A 16,276-nucleotide genomic window follows, 5' to 3' on the forward strand; every position below is an offset into this window, starting at 1 on the left:
AAAGAATGCATTTAAGAAGCCAAAGCTTTCAACTTAAATGGATCCTAATACATTAATGCCATATTAAAGTGTTCATCAATTTGTCTTGGACGGGCTGGATAAAGTTAATGGTTGTTAATGCTAAAACTGGTGGGGTATCCAGATCTGACAAAGATTTTACAGCCAATAAGCAACATAAATGTGACCTTAAAGTTACAAACTGTTAAAATCCTACCTTTTATACAGTTTCTTGAAACAGAAAAACTAGGAAAAAGAAAGCATCTTAAAAGTCATCTTATGACCACTCTAAGATGCAAAACTTGTGAGAATTGAGTCATAGTTGCCAAGTAAGTTGGGCAGGCCTATGCCACTGTTTACTCATAAAAATTTAGTATATTAATGAATGAAGAGTAATGAAACAGTGTATGGGATGGCATATCCTCAGTAAAATGTGACTGAAAAAAAGCATGGATGGACTTTTGAAAATACAAGTTCACACTGCATGATGTTCTGGTTTGCTTTTTGAGTCGATACTTTTATGAAATAACTTTGTGCGAATTTTAAGAATACATTTCTCTGCAAAACTACCAATACCTTTTCTTTGATGGACAAAATATCATGATTACAAGATTGGGTCTACCCAAAAAACAAAAGGATTTTCCTTATCTTTTTTCATGAAAGCAGATAATCAACAAAGTTGTCCTTAAATTGCTAAAACCTGCTTTGAAAGAAAGGCATAAATTTGATATTTTTTTGTAGGATTTTAAGAAAGACAGTTTTTTAAAGCTTTGATCCCCTTCCCTTTTCCCACTTGTAGGGAATTTTCTTTTTGGTTTTTTGATTGTCTTGCTTTTTCGTCCTCTTTGTCTTCAATACTGGGAAACAAAGGCTTTCACTTTTGTGTCTAATTAAATTTATGGAGAAAACCCACCCTCTCAAAACCTTCAATCCAGCAAATTGGGTTTCAGGTGTTTTAGAGAGCAAGCCTTCCTCTAGAACAGCTTTTAAAATGTGTTTCAGTTTATGCCTAACCTTATCATTTTAGCTTTTCATTTAGAAAAACACACCTGATCTGAAAAACTAGCAAGACACTGGCCATCAAGGCCTGGAGGCTTTTCTAACAGAGAATCTGATGGAGAAGAGGCGGCTGTTTTATGGTTGCATTTCATGTGTTCGTTTTTTATGCATGTAGAGAGTTCATTGATCTTTTTGTGAGATAGGTGGGGTCTTTTTTTTGTTAATGAATATCTTTCTTCCGTGAAATTCTAATTGATTTTTAAGGCCTCTGCTTTGTCAGCAAGTTTAGCGTTTGGGGGTTTCTCTGATGTTTTGCATGCTTACAAAAAGTATAGTTTACTTGAAGAGTGTCTCTAGTTTTAGATTAAATATTTGTACCTCCAAGTGTTGTCCTGCAAGAGACAACTTAGGATAGTATGCATGATTTTTTTTAAATTATTATTTTATATACATATATATATATATATATATATATATATATATATATATATATATATATATATATATATATATATATAAAAACGCCCCTTTCACCCTCCGCGGGTGGTTTCTCCTCCAAGCTTGGGTCCTCTACCAGAGGCCTGGGAGCTTGAGGGTCCTGCGCAGTATCTTAGCTGTTCTTAGCACTGCGCTTTTCTGGACTGAGAGGTCTGAGGTCTTTCCAGGTATCTGTTGTAGCTACTCCTCCAGCTTGGGGGTTACTGCCCCGAGTGCTCCAATTACCACAGGCACCACTGTCACCTTCACTTTCCATGCTTTCTCCAGTTCTTCTCTGAGTCCCTGGTATTTCTCCAGTTTCTCATGTTTCTTCTTCCTGATGTTCCCATCGCTTGGCACTGCCACATCCACCACAACGGCTTTCCTCTGTTCTTTATCCACCACTACAATGTCTGGTTGGTTCGCCATTACCATCCTATCAGTCTGGATCTGGAAGTCCCACAGGATCTTTGCCCTCTCATTCTCTACCACCTTCGGAGGTGTTTCCCATTTTGACCTTGGGGTTTCCAGTTCATATTCTGCACACATGTTCCTGTATATTATTCCAGCCACTTGATTGTGGCGCTCTATGTATGCTTTACCTCCCAGCATCTTACATCCTGCAGTTATGTGCTGGATTGTTTCAGGGGCCTCTTTGCACAACCTACACCTTGGGTCTTGTCTGGTGTGGTAGATCTGAGCCTCTATTGCTCTGGTGCTCAGGGCTTGTTCCTGAGCTGCCAGGATGAGTGCTTCAGTGCTGTCCTGTAGGCCAGCCCTTTCTAGCCATTGGTAGGACTTCTTGATATCAGCCACTTCAGTTATGGTCCGGTGGTACATCCCATGCAGGGGTTTGTCCTCCCATGAGGGTCTGTCCTCCAGCACTGTGTCCTCTGCTCTATTTTCTTTTCCTCTGGAGTGTCTTTAGCATGAAGTGAAGGAGCTCAGCAAAATATGGATTTAGGCCTATTTTGGGCACTTTTGGACAGGAGAACCCGACCAGTCAAAGATGTTATGAGAATTAATTCAGCCTTTAACATTTAAAGCCTCACACCTACTTATTATCTTTTACACAACTGACTGATATTGTTTTGATTAATTTTTTGCCAAATCAGACTCAGAAAAAAGCCTAAAACACAAATCACATAAAAGATAAATTAAATAGTGAATTAAATTGGGTTACTGAATGAGAAATACAACGATTAGAAAAAGTCAGAAACGTCAGGTGGTAAAAGATAGAATTTGAAATTAGCCTATGAAGTTATACTTTGCCCATCAAAAAGCATGTCTTCTTTTGTGCATGCATCATGGCAAAGAACGCCCTATAACTGTTCTAAAAAGCAACCTGAAATCTGTTATCTCGCCCATTACTGTAATGTTTTTACACTCCAACATGCTCAAAAGAAGCAATTTATCCTTACAGCTGTCCAATCTGGCAACACAAAAAAGGAAAAAAAGGAAAAGACACGAACATGCGTGCTGATAACTTAATTGTTCATACACTTTCAGCTTTAAACGCATGTTTATTTAACGTTTATCAGTTGAAAAAAATGTTTTGCTTCATGGTTGTATTTTCAAGAAAATGAAACTATTTTTATCATTATTTTTTTTAAATAAACTTACATTAGGAGTTGTTTTTATTTTGACGCATCCGACTATTGTTTACTGATGGTGCAGTTTCATGTTTGTCCACTAGATGGAGACATCGGTGTGCTTTGGTGCAGTGATTTCAATCAGAATCCTCTAATCTTAGAACCGTTATTTGTGGTGGTTATTTATGTGGGTGCAAAAACTGGATCATTAACTATCATTCCAAAAAAAATGTTGTTTTTGATGCAAATTGCACTGACAATTTTCACATAAAACAAAGTACATTAAAAAAAGTGTCAGGAGAGGATGAATGTGGCAGGACACTAAAATTCAAAATACGGATAGGGGTTTTAGTTTGAGTTTTCTTGTAAACATTACACGGCTGATGGACTAAACTGATATTAGTTTGACATGAATGCAGGTCATTGATTTGACTTTAGGTCACATTGAAAGCATTAGACAGTATGTCTGTTGTGAATGAAAATACGAGTGTTGACAGTGATCATCTGATGATCTTCGCTGCGTCTTAGACAGTAGTCTCGCTGTGTCCTGCCCACATCAATGCAGCAAACAAAAGCAGCACAAACATGAGAAGATTGGCTGCCAGAGTGGGTGAACCCCAGCTGACCCTACAGCCTCAGTGGGAGCAGATAATAAAGAAGTGTTTTTGCAGCGTGCCATGGTTGTTCTTCGTTTAGAGTAGACAAATAGCCTGGAGTCACTGTGATTTGAACAGTGTTCCCCCTTTTTTTTTTTTTAGCTCGTAAGCAAATGGACATATAAAATTAAAATGTGCAGATGAAGACAGAAGGACCGTTTATGCGTTTGCTTTGAAAAGTTGTTTTTACATAAACAGGAAGAATTTTGACACAAAACGTTCAAATGACAGCCTGTAATCCCGCCAAACTGCAGCTCAGAGCAGAATCACTCAGTTTTCACTAACTAACTCATGAAATGCAAACCAAGATGAGTCTGCTGTGGGCCTCAGATTACCAGTCAGCTTGCAGTTCACACCCACCTCTCCATCTGCTCCTGAGTTATGGTGTGGGAGAGTGGCAACAAACACGCTTTCCACAATGTGGGAACACGAAAAAACTGCTGTTTAATATGTCACACGACATACCTTCATATTAATATCCTATAGGCTTTTTTTTTTTTTACTTACATCTTTATGTCTTGACTTTATTCTTTCTTTAGCATTTAGGAAAGAAAAACCCAGTCAGGAAATGTTGATACGAGCAAAGGATGAATGATGAGGGTGGACATCATGATGGATGGACTCAAGCTTAGTCAATTAAAACAAAGATATTGATACAAGATATGAGAAAGATATGAAAATAGGACGTGAGAGGGTTCTCTTTAACATTTTATTCCCCAACTGCTTCTTTAAAAATGAACATTTGTTTTCTGGAGTTTGATTTGAAAACATATTTTACTTCCACAGCTGTCTAGCATTTTTTTTTGCAAGGAATCATTTCAAATTTCCTGCAAGTCATGAATTCATGAGCTCCTGTGGTTCTGTTTAGTCTTTCTCTGTTGAAGGTGCACACCGGAGGCTTTATTTTCACAATAAATACTGCTATCTCAGAGAGGAGACAGACTCCCACCTTGGCTTCTATGTGAAAAGTGGAGATAGAAAGTGGTTCATATCCGTAGCTGCACTTTCATTCCAGGTTTGTGGCACAAAAATAACAGATGGCTCCAATTCCCAGCGGTGATGTGATGCGCCCTTTGGTCACATATGTTGATGCGTAATTCTGTGTTGAGTCAGAAGGTTCACGATTTCTAACAGAAGCGGACATTCATAGGCTGTGCTCTTTTTGATCCACACCTCCTCCTCCTCCTCCTCCTCCTGGTCGTGTTGTTGATGGATCATCTAACACCTCCCTCAGAAGGACTCTCATCCACCTCAACGGGCTCCAGCCATCACGGTGGGCGGGCGGTGCACAACTCGTGCTCGTGCTGCTTGTGCGCATGCGAGCAGATCTTCCATCCGCGCGCGGGTTGATGTCACACTGACTGACTGACTGAAGGCAGAATTCGTGAACCGAGACGGACTCCGAGCGGACCGAGCAGGCAGCATCATGAGCAAAGTGCAGGGAGGAATGAAATTCGTCAAATATCTCCTCTTCGTGTTCAACTTCATCTTTTGGGTGAGGCTGCTCCGCACATCGTTTTGTGTTGTTTTTGTTGCCCTGTTTTCCGTGCGTTTTAGGTCGGTGACTGTGAGGGAGCTGTTCCTGGTTGGGATTTGTCCTTTTGCTGCAAAACAAATTCATTTTTACGCACAGAAGCTGCGCGCGCCTCCGCTTTCTTTAGCCATGTTTGCATTTTTGACACATTGCATTCAAAAGACTGCAGGTGGGACACTGTTTTAGGTCATTTTTCCCCATCTCCTGATGATTTGTTGTTGTTCTTGTACAGCAGCCGCGCACCTGTCTAACCACAATGATGCGCCAATTCCCCTAAATCAGTTTTACAATTTCCTATTTTTAAAGCAAATAAATGTAGCAAATATTGCATAAATGATACACAGATTAAAAATGGTATTTTTAATTAAAAAAAAGGATCCCACAGGGTCAACCAGGAGGTGAGCAGTTTATTCCGCGGCACAGGGCTGTTCTGTTTCCTAGTGCTGCAGGTTGCTGCTACTTTTCCAACACAGACTCTCTTTTGTGATTTGGCATTTCAATGTGAATTTCCCAACTGCAAGTCTGTTATTTTTTACCAGGATGGTTGGTTTGTTTTGGAAACACCAATACAGGGTTCTGTTTGAACCTCAATACTTAAAGCCTGTGTATCTCTTTTTTTAAGGATAGGTGTGCAAAATTTCAATTATATCCACTTTTTTTCAGTCCTGTGTGGTGTTGCAGATTCATTGTATGTTTATATACATCTTTTTAAAAGATATAAGTGATAAAGTCCTCTTGAACCAGCAAAAAAATAAAAAAAAATAAAAAAAAGTTTGGGAACCCAACAGTACCAACTTTCAATCAATGATAGTATTTTAGGCCAGAACAAAAGAGCAGAAAACTCATTTTTTTTAGGTCAGGGAGGATTTGTATAGAAAGAAACGAGGCAAATGAGTGGGCTGAATCAAACAGTCATTTATGCCGCAGACTATTTATCTTTTCAGATAGTGACTACAGCTGTGTTTTATTGTTCAATGATACAGTATATATGAGTTTGAGAAGCTGCATTGACTCATCTGGGCTCTGTAAGGCGATCTCTTGTGTCACCCAAACTGACAGCGGCCTCTTTGTGGAGCAGTTTTGGAGCTGAAAGCAGAGCTGTTGTGATCAGAGCCAAAGGAGGCGTACAGTGCACTGTCATTTTGGGCTACAGAGCCAACTGGTAGCCAATGCCAATCTGAGTTACATCATCCAGGCACTGAGAGGCTGGCACAGCCTGTGTCTGAGGCACACCGTGGGAGATGAACCTCAGGAGTTCCAAAGTCACACAGACACATGAGGATAGTTGTCACGGTGCATTCAGGGGTTTTAGGAGGTCATTGTCATTCTTAGCATTACTGTTTTTCAAATTAAAGAGAAAAAAAGGAATGAATTAAAAACAAAAATCAAAAGACTGAATTTATTTCTATTTAGATGTTGTTTTACTCGTGTTTTTAATGGAAAATAAATTTAAAAGTGAACTTAAACTTATTTAAAATCAATGTGTGTTGTTAGTTGACTTAAAATATTATACTTAGAGGTTTTCCTCTGGAAAAAATTCACTTAAGAGATCCAGCATTTGCATATTTGGCAGGAACCTGTTTGAAATAAAGTGAAGAAGAAGCATCATCAGCCACTTCACTCAGAAGACATGAGCACGGCCTGCAGAATGTTAATTAACTGATACTATGGAGACAGAAAAATAGAGCGTTCCTTTTGTGTTACTGCTTTTGGACAGACAAGTATGAAAGTTTAAAAGTGTGTTCCTTTCAACAAGTTGGAATAAATGCCTGTACCAATACATTTATTTGCTGTCTAATAACTCTCAGGTGTCTGGCCTGCTGGTGTTGGCGGTAGGACTATGGCTCAGGTTTGACCCAAGCACAGTGCTTCTTCTGACAGATGATGGCGCCCCGGAGAACTACTTTATAGGTACGTCACCTCTTCACAACATCAATGAAAGGCTTTTGGTATTATGTCCATTTTGATTTAGGATTCAGGGGCTTTTCAAAAACATACAGCAGTAACTAAAATATGCCAGAGTTAGCCAGTAGGCTTCTCATCTGCAGTCGTGGTCCGAATGTGCAAAAAGTACAGTAAAGGTTCATAAAATGTAAGGAAATTTTACAACAATATGTTGATGATGAAACAACAATAAAAAAGACACCATAGTGTCTAACAGTTAAAGGAAGTTTGAGTTTAAAGAGCAAAGTTAAAAGCAACCATGCAATACCACGACAAATACACGGAACTAAAGAAATGAAACCAAATTCAACATGGAAGCAGCTACACTTGAATGGATAGAAAGAAAAAGCAGAAACAAAGACAGTTTTAGATAAAAGCTAATGAAAAACTGCACTTATGATACCACAGAAGGTTAGTGCCACAGTTTTCATGAATAATTAATCAATATTTTAACTGGGAGCAGGATAAAGTGTAGAAACTCATTTCTCTAAATGTTTTGTATGTGGTTTTTTACTGTTTTGATTTTGAACACGTTGTGCATTCAAAAAAAGCTGAAATGTAAAATGAGTTTGAGGATTTCATCAATCAAGGTTAAATAACTGCTGTAATAGTTCAACTCTGTCTACAGCTCACACCGGCCTCTGCAACGCGTGTTCAAGCCTCCACTTCCAGTCTGTAAATGCCCGTAAACCTGAGTTTGAGTTTCTCGTTCAAAACCCTCACATTCACGCCTCGCTACACAAGTTTTTAAGTCCGTTGTCAGACTCTACATACAAAATGAACCCATTCTGAATGTTCGACCAGCTGAACTCTCAACTAATCAAAATCAAACTTTATATATAAAATAGCGCTTCTCATGCAGTTGCGCAGCTTGAAGCGCTTTAACATTAAAAACAGAAAACACACAATATTACAGTAAAAACCCAACCCACCCTTCACCCTTCCCACTCCCCTCCGTTAAAACATATGACCCATGGCCCCCATGTACAAAGAATAATGACTATGTAACTGTAAATAAATAAATAAAGAAAAAATAAAGAAAGGAATAAACAAACAAGTAAGACTTGGCTCTGCTGTGAGGAAACAGTATTTGGGAATCTCTTCTTGCCAGGAGCCAGCCTGGCCATGGGAGCATCGCCACAGTGCCCACCCAGACTGGGACAACACTGGGGTCACAGTGCCCACCCAGACTGGGACAACACTGGGGTCCACTTCACAGCCATGAAGCTGCAAAGTTAGACTCCAGCTGCCCCAGCAACTGCGACAACTGCGGCAACAGCCACCGATGAAGCCGGCAAGCCCTGGAGGAAAAGATCTCCACAAGAAACACTGGGGCTAAAATCATGATAAGATACTAAAATTAAAGACATAACATGTATATAAAAACATAAAATTGAGAACAAGATGCATAAAATGAAATTACGGTAAATACACAAAATAGGCTATACTAAAACTAATAGAATTAATTAGCAGTAAAAATCAACTAAAAGCTAAATTAAAAATGTGGGTCTTGAGCCTCTTATTAAAAACCTGTACAGTCTCTGTGGCCCTGAGGTTCTCCGGCAGGCCGTTCCACAGGCAAGGACCGTAATGGCAGAACGAAGCCTCGCCATAAGTTTTGGTTCTCACCTTAGGAACAACTAAGAAGCCAGCACCGGAAGACCTCAGGGTCCGCGAGGGCTCATACTTTAAAAGAATATCATTTAAATAAGAAGGCCCAAGACTATAAAAACATTTATAAACCATCAAAAGAATTTTAAAATCAATCCTGAAACGCACAGGGAGCCAATGCAGCCATTTTAAAACCGGTGTAATGTGTTCCCGCCCTCTGGTCCTCGTCAGAACTCGTGCCGCTGAGTTCTGCAATAGTTGTAGATTTGAAAGAGACTTTTTGGGTAAACCAGAGAGCAGAGCATTACAATAATCTAAACGACTGAAAATAAAAACATGCATCAGCACCTCTGTGCTGGCAAGAGAGAGGAACTAAAGAAAGGAATTCATTAGTTTAGCTCTGACTGATTATTTTTAGTTATTATTATTATATTTTTTTTGTTTCAAAGCCAAACAGCTGAACTTTGACCAATCAGGGACTCGGGTTTGGTAGTGATGTGTAGGTAGTGTCTTTTTCAAAACACGGAAGTGCCAACTATTTGAAATTTGATCATGAGGATAAATTAATAATTGCGGTTTTTGCCCGGCTGGAATTATATGTCATGCTGGTCCGATGTGAACACCATGGCTTGAACACGGTCATGAAACTGTGTATAGCACATTTTTGAACGCATTACATATGAGCGTTATGAACGTGGCATTAAAGTTATCACGCGTACAAACTCAAAGAACTCCAGAGGGAAATTAGACCAGTGATGACCCATTTCTGCTGGTGGTTTTTGGTGACAATGACATGAAAACGTACAGAAAGTCTGAAAAATCTGCAAAACATGGCAGTCATTTCTACAAATTGCGTTTGTTTCCAACGGCTGGCTAACAGACGGAATTCGAAATATCTGTCATTCCCTCTGTTTCACATGTGAAAAGAAAAAAATGTTGTTTTTGGCTGCCCGCTTTAGGGGGCTGCCACAGCAAATCATACACCTTCATCTAATTGTATTCTCTGCATCCTCCTTACTAACACCAACCACCCTCGTGTAATCCTTGACTTCATCTAACCTCCCTGATGGTCGCCTCTTAGTCTGGTTGCTCCATCCTCAGCATCTTTTTTACAACAAAGAACACAAGTATTATGATGAAACATCTCTGACCAAACTGATTATATGGCTACAGACAAAGCCAAAAAGAAATGAAATATAATGTCAGATGTTTAAATTTCGTGCTAATATGGCCACACGCAAAAAATTACACTTCTTTCTTTATTCAAATCGTGAAAAGGTAGCAGATGAAAAAATCCGTTTGAAAAAGCTTGTATTTGTGACGTAGAAGATACGCTGGGTGGGCCATAAGCTCCCTGCTCCGATCTGTTCTAATGCATCTACTTTCATGCAAATAGATCCATGTACGTTTTTTGTTTTTGTCTGGATAGCAACAGTATTATTTTTGTCGCACCGGTAATGTTTTCGGTTGTGAAGGGCTGTTAGCTATTGGGAGAACAAATGGGTGATGGGGAGGGAGGATGGGCTTACTCTGCGTCAGTAGTCCTGCCCACAACTCAAAGGTGAATTTCTAATGAACTGCTGCTGCTATGTAGAAATTATGTCCTAAAAAAGCGCCAAAAAAAATGCCAAAAACATAAGTAAAAGACCACTGGGAACACTTTGAAAATAGATCAAACGATGATCGGAGTGGGGACTTTATGGACTCTGTAAATCTACAAAATAATCTTTTCTTTAGGGTGAAAGTGTGAAGAGCTCAGGTGGATTTGAAATAATACTTTGGTTGCAAAACTTTTAATAAACAAACAGAAGATTATTAATACACACACAAGACAAGCAGCCTCCAGTCTTCAGCAGGCGATACAATAGGGCCAGTCTTTCTTGCTTTGTGTAGGAGCAGATTTTCGGAACGAAGCCTATTCTTGCACCTCTTGTTTAGACCATGACTTTATTGTGGTGACTTCACTTCATCAGCTCTCTGCAGCGCTGCCATGGGTCCGGTTCCCTCCTTCTACATGTACAGCGACCTCAGTGGGTGAAATGTTCCAAAATGCCTACAATGTTCTTGAACGCTGTGCAGAGGGTGTGTCCAGCATCCTCTGAAGCCGAGGACACATGTTCTTCAGATAAAACGTGCTGCAGAAATTATCTGCTCATGCAAACCATCAACTGCAGAACAAATGTGTGCACTCAGCTTCTTCCAGTAAGCATGCAAATATTTTAAAAGTTATCAGTTGACGTCCAAGGCTGTGTTTTGTGATGCTGTGCTGATGAACTCTAAAGGATGTGTTTTCATTTTAACTTTGTAGTCCTGTGACTCTCCAAATTTCTTAGAAAAAGTTAACCTCACATTCACAATGGCTAACAAAAAAAAATATTTTAATTGTCTTTAAGCATTTTTAATTTCAAATTTTAAAAAAGTTGTTTAAATTTTAAATGATTGACTGTTTGCACATGTAACTTAACAATGTGTTTATTGGAAAAAACAGTGAAATAACCGTGTTTTATTAAGAATATGGGAGTGATGCTGGTATTGAGTGGGGCTGATGGGATTTCTCTGACTCTCTGAGACAGAAATCTGCCTACAGAGGGAGACAATGATGGGCAAATACCAAGTGTAAATAAAATATGTGAACAAACAAACAAGTAAACTAGAATTAATGGTAATCCTTTTATAAAGTTCATGAAGTTGTTTTCCCACAGAACAGAATATTCTACCACACTGTATGGTCACGTCTTTACAAATTTATTTCCACACATTAGACTGTAATGATGGTTTGATCGTTTTTTGCTGCCATCACACGTGTGTTGTCCGCTGTGATGCACTTGGTCGTTTTTATGTTATAGTAAAATAAACCTACCATGCCTCAATCCAAGTGGTATAGCCCAATATTAATGTAATCGATTTATTTCAGTTTGAAAGGTGGATTAGGTGGATAGGAATATTGATTCATTGATTGAGTTGATTAATTATTACACCCTTAATATAGCTACTAGACCCATAAATCCTAAAGTACAGCATGTTAATGACATGTATGAAACACATGACACTTACGATCAAATTTCATTGAGGAGTCGTGTCTCTTTTCTGATTTGGTTTTATACTTTTAAGACATTTCAGTGAATTGGGGAGATTACAGCGTTTAATGAGATAATTAATAGTTGTCGTTATTTTTGCAGCTCACTCTTACTGAGGCATGACAGAACGGCCCTACAAGTTTAATCTCTGAAATATCTGGTTTATGTCAAGTGCATCTCAAAGTTTAAGGAATTCTGTTGAATTTTAGCAACAACAGAACAAATCTCCTCAAAAACATTCTAGGCAAACTACCCAGGCACCACTGCCTGCTTGTAGCCATGACTAAGAAACCAAACACACTGCTAAAACAATGAAGTGAAGTGTCAGCACTCTCTGTGTGCTTTACTTTCCATTGTGTCACTGATGTGCTCCTCTGTCTCTCCAGCCATAAGATTTGCACATAAAACAGACATAAAGTAGTGAATCACAGATGCCCACATTTGTTATCTCTTTTATAATAATATCAACTTTATAGACAAAGAAAGCTACATGGAAGCTGATTTCTTCAATCAACAAGCATGCTTTCATTATTAAAAGAAATCTGTAATTAAATGATTAAAAAATTACAAGCAAAAAGATTTATTTCTGTCAGTATCTTTTCTTTTGATACTACCCAAAAGCGGTGTTTATACCGTTTTTCTGATCCCTTCAGGTCAGACTATTCTCTGCAACAAGAAAACAACAGCTTGCATGGGCCCCATGTGGATTAATTAAATTACTGCAGCGGTAGCTGTCTGTGTCACTGATTAGGCCCTTAGCAATGGACCTTAGGGAGCAACGTGGTGTACAGTTGCAGGGAGCAGTGGAGGTGACGTCACTCGGCCTTTTGTGGAGCTAACATGGTTCCTCTTTGCAGCCGTTAGATCCTCTATATTGTGTTAGGGCTTTTAATACAGACAGTTTGCTTTTCAAGCTCTGCAAAAGCAGGGAAAAGAAACAGTTTAAGTGCTAAGATAAGAAATAAAAGCAGTACACCAGAAAGGGTGTTTGTCGGAGGACTCCATCAGTTCTTTTTCTAATTTGATTATGATTCAACCCAGGCTGCTCATGCTCCAGAGAGCTGGGCTATTTAAAGGAAGGCTCTATTTGAAGGTTTCCTGAAGAGGAAGGAAGTCTATTTTGTTCTGCTGGTAATTTCATTTCTTCCCTGTTTTTTTTTTCTTCCTCAATGCAGCTGTCTTAAGAAAATCTTGAGAACCACATTGCAGTTAAAATACAAAAATATGTTCTTCACAATAACTCTTTATTTTTCTGTTAGACATTCAACAGAGAGACCTTCAGCGATTTCCCCGGCTAAAAGCTTTGCATTTCTCAGAAAAGAAGTAGGCTGTTAATCAAATTGCGATCTATGAGAAGCGGCTCTCATGTTTTGAACTGCTGAAGGAGGGTCCACCTACTTTTCAGCTGTCACTCAAACACAACAAATGGTCTCATAGAAATCCTAGTTCACCTACAGACAAAAAAATACTTGATTATGCTGCCCCCTTCTGCTAAAGATGAGAACTACAATCATGTGATCCCCATTTGTGCTCACATCTAGCCTCCTGAACTCAGTAACTGGTCTTTAGATTAGATTTTCTGCTGTTCGTTTATTGAAAGTCACACTAACTGACCTGTGTGGTTGCGTTGCTCCACAGCTGTGTACATCCTTCTCGGTGCAGGAGGGTTAATGATAATCGTTGGGTTCTTTGGTTGTTTCGGAGCCATACGTGAATCTCAGTGTCTTCTTGCCTCGGTGAGTGCTTAAAAGTATTTTCATGTATTATTTTTCTCTTTATTTCATATATTGTCTCATTATATAGAGCTGTGTTTAACTGAGTGCATTTAAACTGAGACATTTACAAGAGATATGTATATTGCTGGACAACAGTTGGTAATTATTTTGTTCTGATTTCAAATGCACAAATAGAAAAGTTAATTATGTAAAAAAAAAAAAGTCTTGCACACTACAACACAATTTTTTTTTTCTTTCAAAAATATACACATGTTTTGAAAACCAAAATTTGAATTGGTGAGAATTAATTAAATAATGAAAACACCTGTAAAGTTCATGGACCACCTTTATTTTTATTGTGCAGTTCTTTGCTTGCCTCCTGATAATCTTTGGAGCAGAGATTACGGCTGGCGTTTTTGGATTCCTGAACAAGGAACAGGTAAAGCTATCCACGCATCAATAAATCACAAAGCAAACAAATGGACCCTTCTTCTTGAGCTTGTTTTTGAAATTTACATCAGATTTCAGAGGAAGTCCAAAACTTCTACAGCAGCTCTTTCACTGGAGACAGCAATTCCAACGGCACCACAGTTGCTGCAATTTATCACACAGCTGTGAGTTGAGCTGGGCTCGTGTATCTTCTCTCATAGTTCAGTTGTGTTACTGATTCCATTTTCTGTACTGACAGCTGAATTGCTGTGGAACCTCTAAAGAAGACATGTCTTCAAACCTTTGTGAAAATGTTCCCCCAGACACCCAGGTAAACCATTTTTGATTGCTGTGACACCTTATGTCCACAAGATGGCAGCATAGCCACACATAGTCTGTTGCACATAGTCAAGCTGCTTTGAAGAGATAAATCTCTTTTTTCTTCTTCAAAATATTATATTCATAAAACTAAATTTAGCAATAAACCCTGAATAATACATTATTTTCAAACAGCTTCTACCCGTCTCAGTTTTATTAACATAGAGTTACTTTTATTTTTGTTGTTTTGTTATCACCCCTAAAGTAGTTTTTTTTTTTTATTAGATGAAAACTTTATTGTTCTTTGGTCATTACTGTAAGTGTTTAAAATAAAGACAGATTATTTGAAGCTAAACACTTCCTTTGTTTTCTTTTGTTCTCAGGACTGCTACAAGGCGATATCAGACTTCTTTAATGAAAAGCTCTTCATCCTCGGTTATATTGGCATTGGTATTGCTGGTGTAATGGTATGTATTTGTCAATGTTTATTAGGTTAAATCATCAAATACTTTCTTGGGTATTTTTTTCTGGCATTTGGTGAATTGACCTTTGACCTTTCATCTTTTGTTTTTCAGGTCATTGGGATGATCTTCAGTATGGTTCTGTGCTGTGCCATCAGAAACAGCAGGGAGGTGATATAGATGCTGATCGTATCCCCCAGTCTGCACACCTACCCGACTACCACACCCTCCTCCAACCGCTCATAATCAATGTATCCGCATGAGGAGGAGAACACCAAAGCTACATGTCAACAGCATCCATGTCCGCATTTCCCTGATGATGAGTTTCGCCAACACGGATCCTACCACACACGAAACGCTGGATCATATTTCCTCATGTCTTTCTCCCATCTCCACCAGCTCTCAGATCCAAATCTGCCCCCCCCCCCAAAAAAAGGCTTTACTTTTAGCACGGCACGCAACATTCCTTTCTGTTAACATCCTTTTGTTAAACTACTGGTGCTCTGCAGAGGTTTTGCAGAGGGCCACTGCAGCTACATCTCGGTACATGAAGCCTACTTTGACACAGGAATGTTGTGATTGAGAAGTATTGCTGTAAATATGAACAGTCGTCGTCACATCTGCTGTTAACATTATTTATTCGGCGTGCTTTGTTGCTGTTTTAAGGCTAACCCCGACCGTCAGTTGTGTGCTTCAGTGTTTGGAGGACTAGCATGTGCCTAGAGTGAAGCCTTCAGCTTCGGACGATTTCTCCCCATTCGAATATTTAGATGATGACTACGCTTGCTCCCCGCTTTCACTACCAAATATTTCTACCGTAAAGCACAATAGAAGGCATTTAGAAATCATATCAACCCAAAGGGTTAGGAAGGTCTGATGACAACCTACTTCTTTAGTAAATCTTTAATTTCATCTGAAAGATCGCTAACTCTACACTCAGCTCTTTTTGAGCTTTTTTAAACGATAACAACCAGCTAGTTTGCATTTTGTGTGAGTTATTTTATATGTAAATGTTGGTGTGCCAATGACGTGTGGATTATAGGATAATATAGTTGATATCATACATGTTAACTGAAATAAAACTTCTGGATGCTTTTGATGATGCTTATGATTTTTATTTTTTCGTTTGCTCTTGGAATGAAAGTTTTTTTTTAACATGTTTCAGAATCAAAAGACAAGACGGATTCAAGCATGCAAAATGGCGTTGAACACGTCTGTCAACAACTGATAAGATACGAACTAAACTGTTGCAAATGTCACATTTTCCATATGTTCTAAAATAATAATACTGTTGTAGTCCCAGCAAGACAAATACATGGTCTATTGCAGATTTTTATTTTATTTTATTTGATGCTTTATATCACATGCCGTATTTTCAAATTGATTAATAAACAGCAAAATACAACCACATTTTAAAGTTTCTCAGGAAAATCGTAGCAAAACGAAAGAAAAACTACGTAAGCAGC

At 38.7% G+C, this 16,276-nt stretch overlaps 1 protein-coding gene across 1 annotated transcript; it reads left to right on the plus strand.

Annotated features, from left to right (window-relative positions):
* Positions 1-4,847: 4,847 nt before the first annotated feature.
* LOC101171158 (tetraspanin-2) lies at positions 4,848-15,909 on the plus strand. Its single transcript, XM_004068794.3, has 8 exons — positions 4,848-5,216; positions 7,064-7,166; positions 13,526-13,623; positions 13,967-14,041; positions 14,124-14,216; positions 14,291-14,362; positions 14,733-14,816; positions 14,925-15,909. Exons 1-8 carry the CDS (start codon positions 5,148-5,150, stop codon positions 14,988-14,990), a joined length of 660 nt encoding a protein of 219 aa, XP_004068842.1. The 5' UTR covers positions 4,848-5,147; the 3' UTR covers positions 14,991-15,909.
* Positions 15,910-16,276: the final 367 nt, after the last annotated feature.

The sequence above is a fragment of the Oryzias latipes genome, chromosome 5 (genome assembly GCF_002234675.1).
Source record: "Oryzias latipes chromosome 5, ASM223467v1".
In the NCBI taxonomy this organism is placed as follows: Eukaryota; Metazoa; Chordata; class Actinopteri; order Beloniformes; family Adrianichthyidae; genus Oryzias; species Oryzias latipes.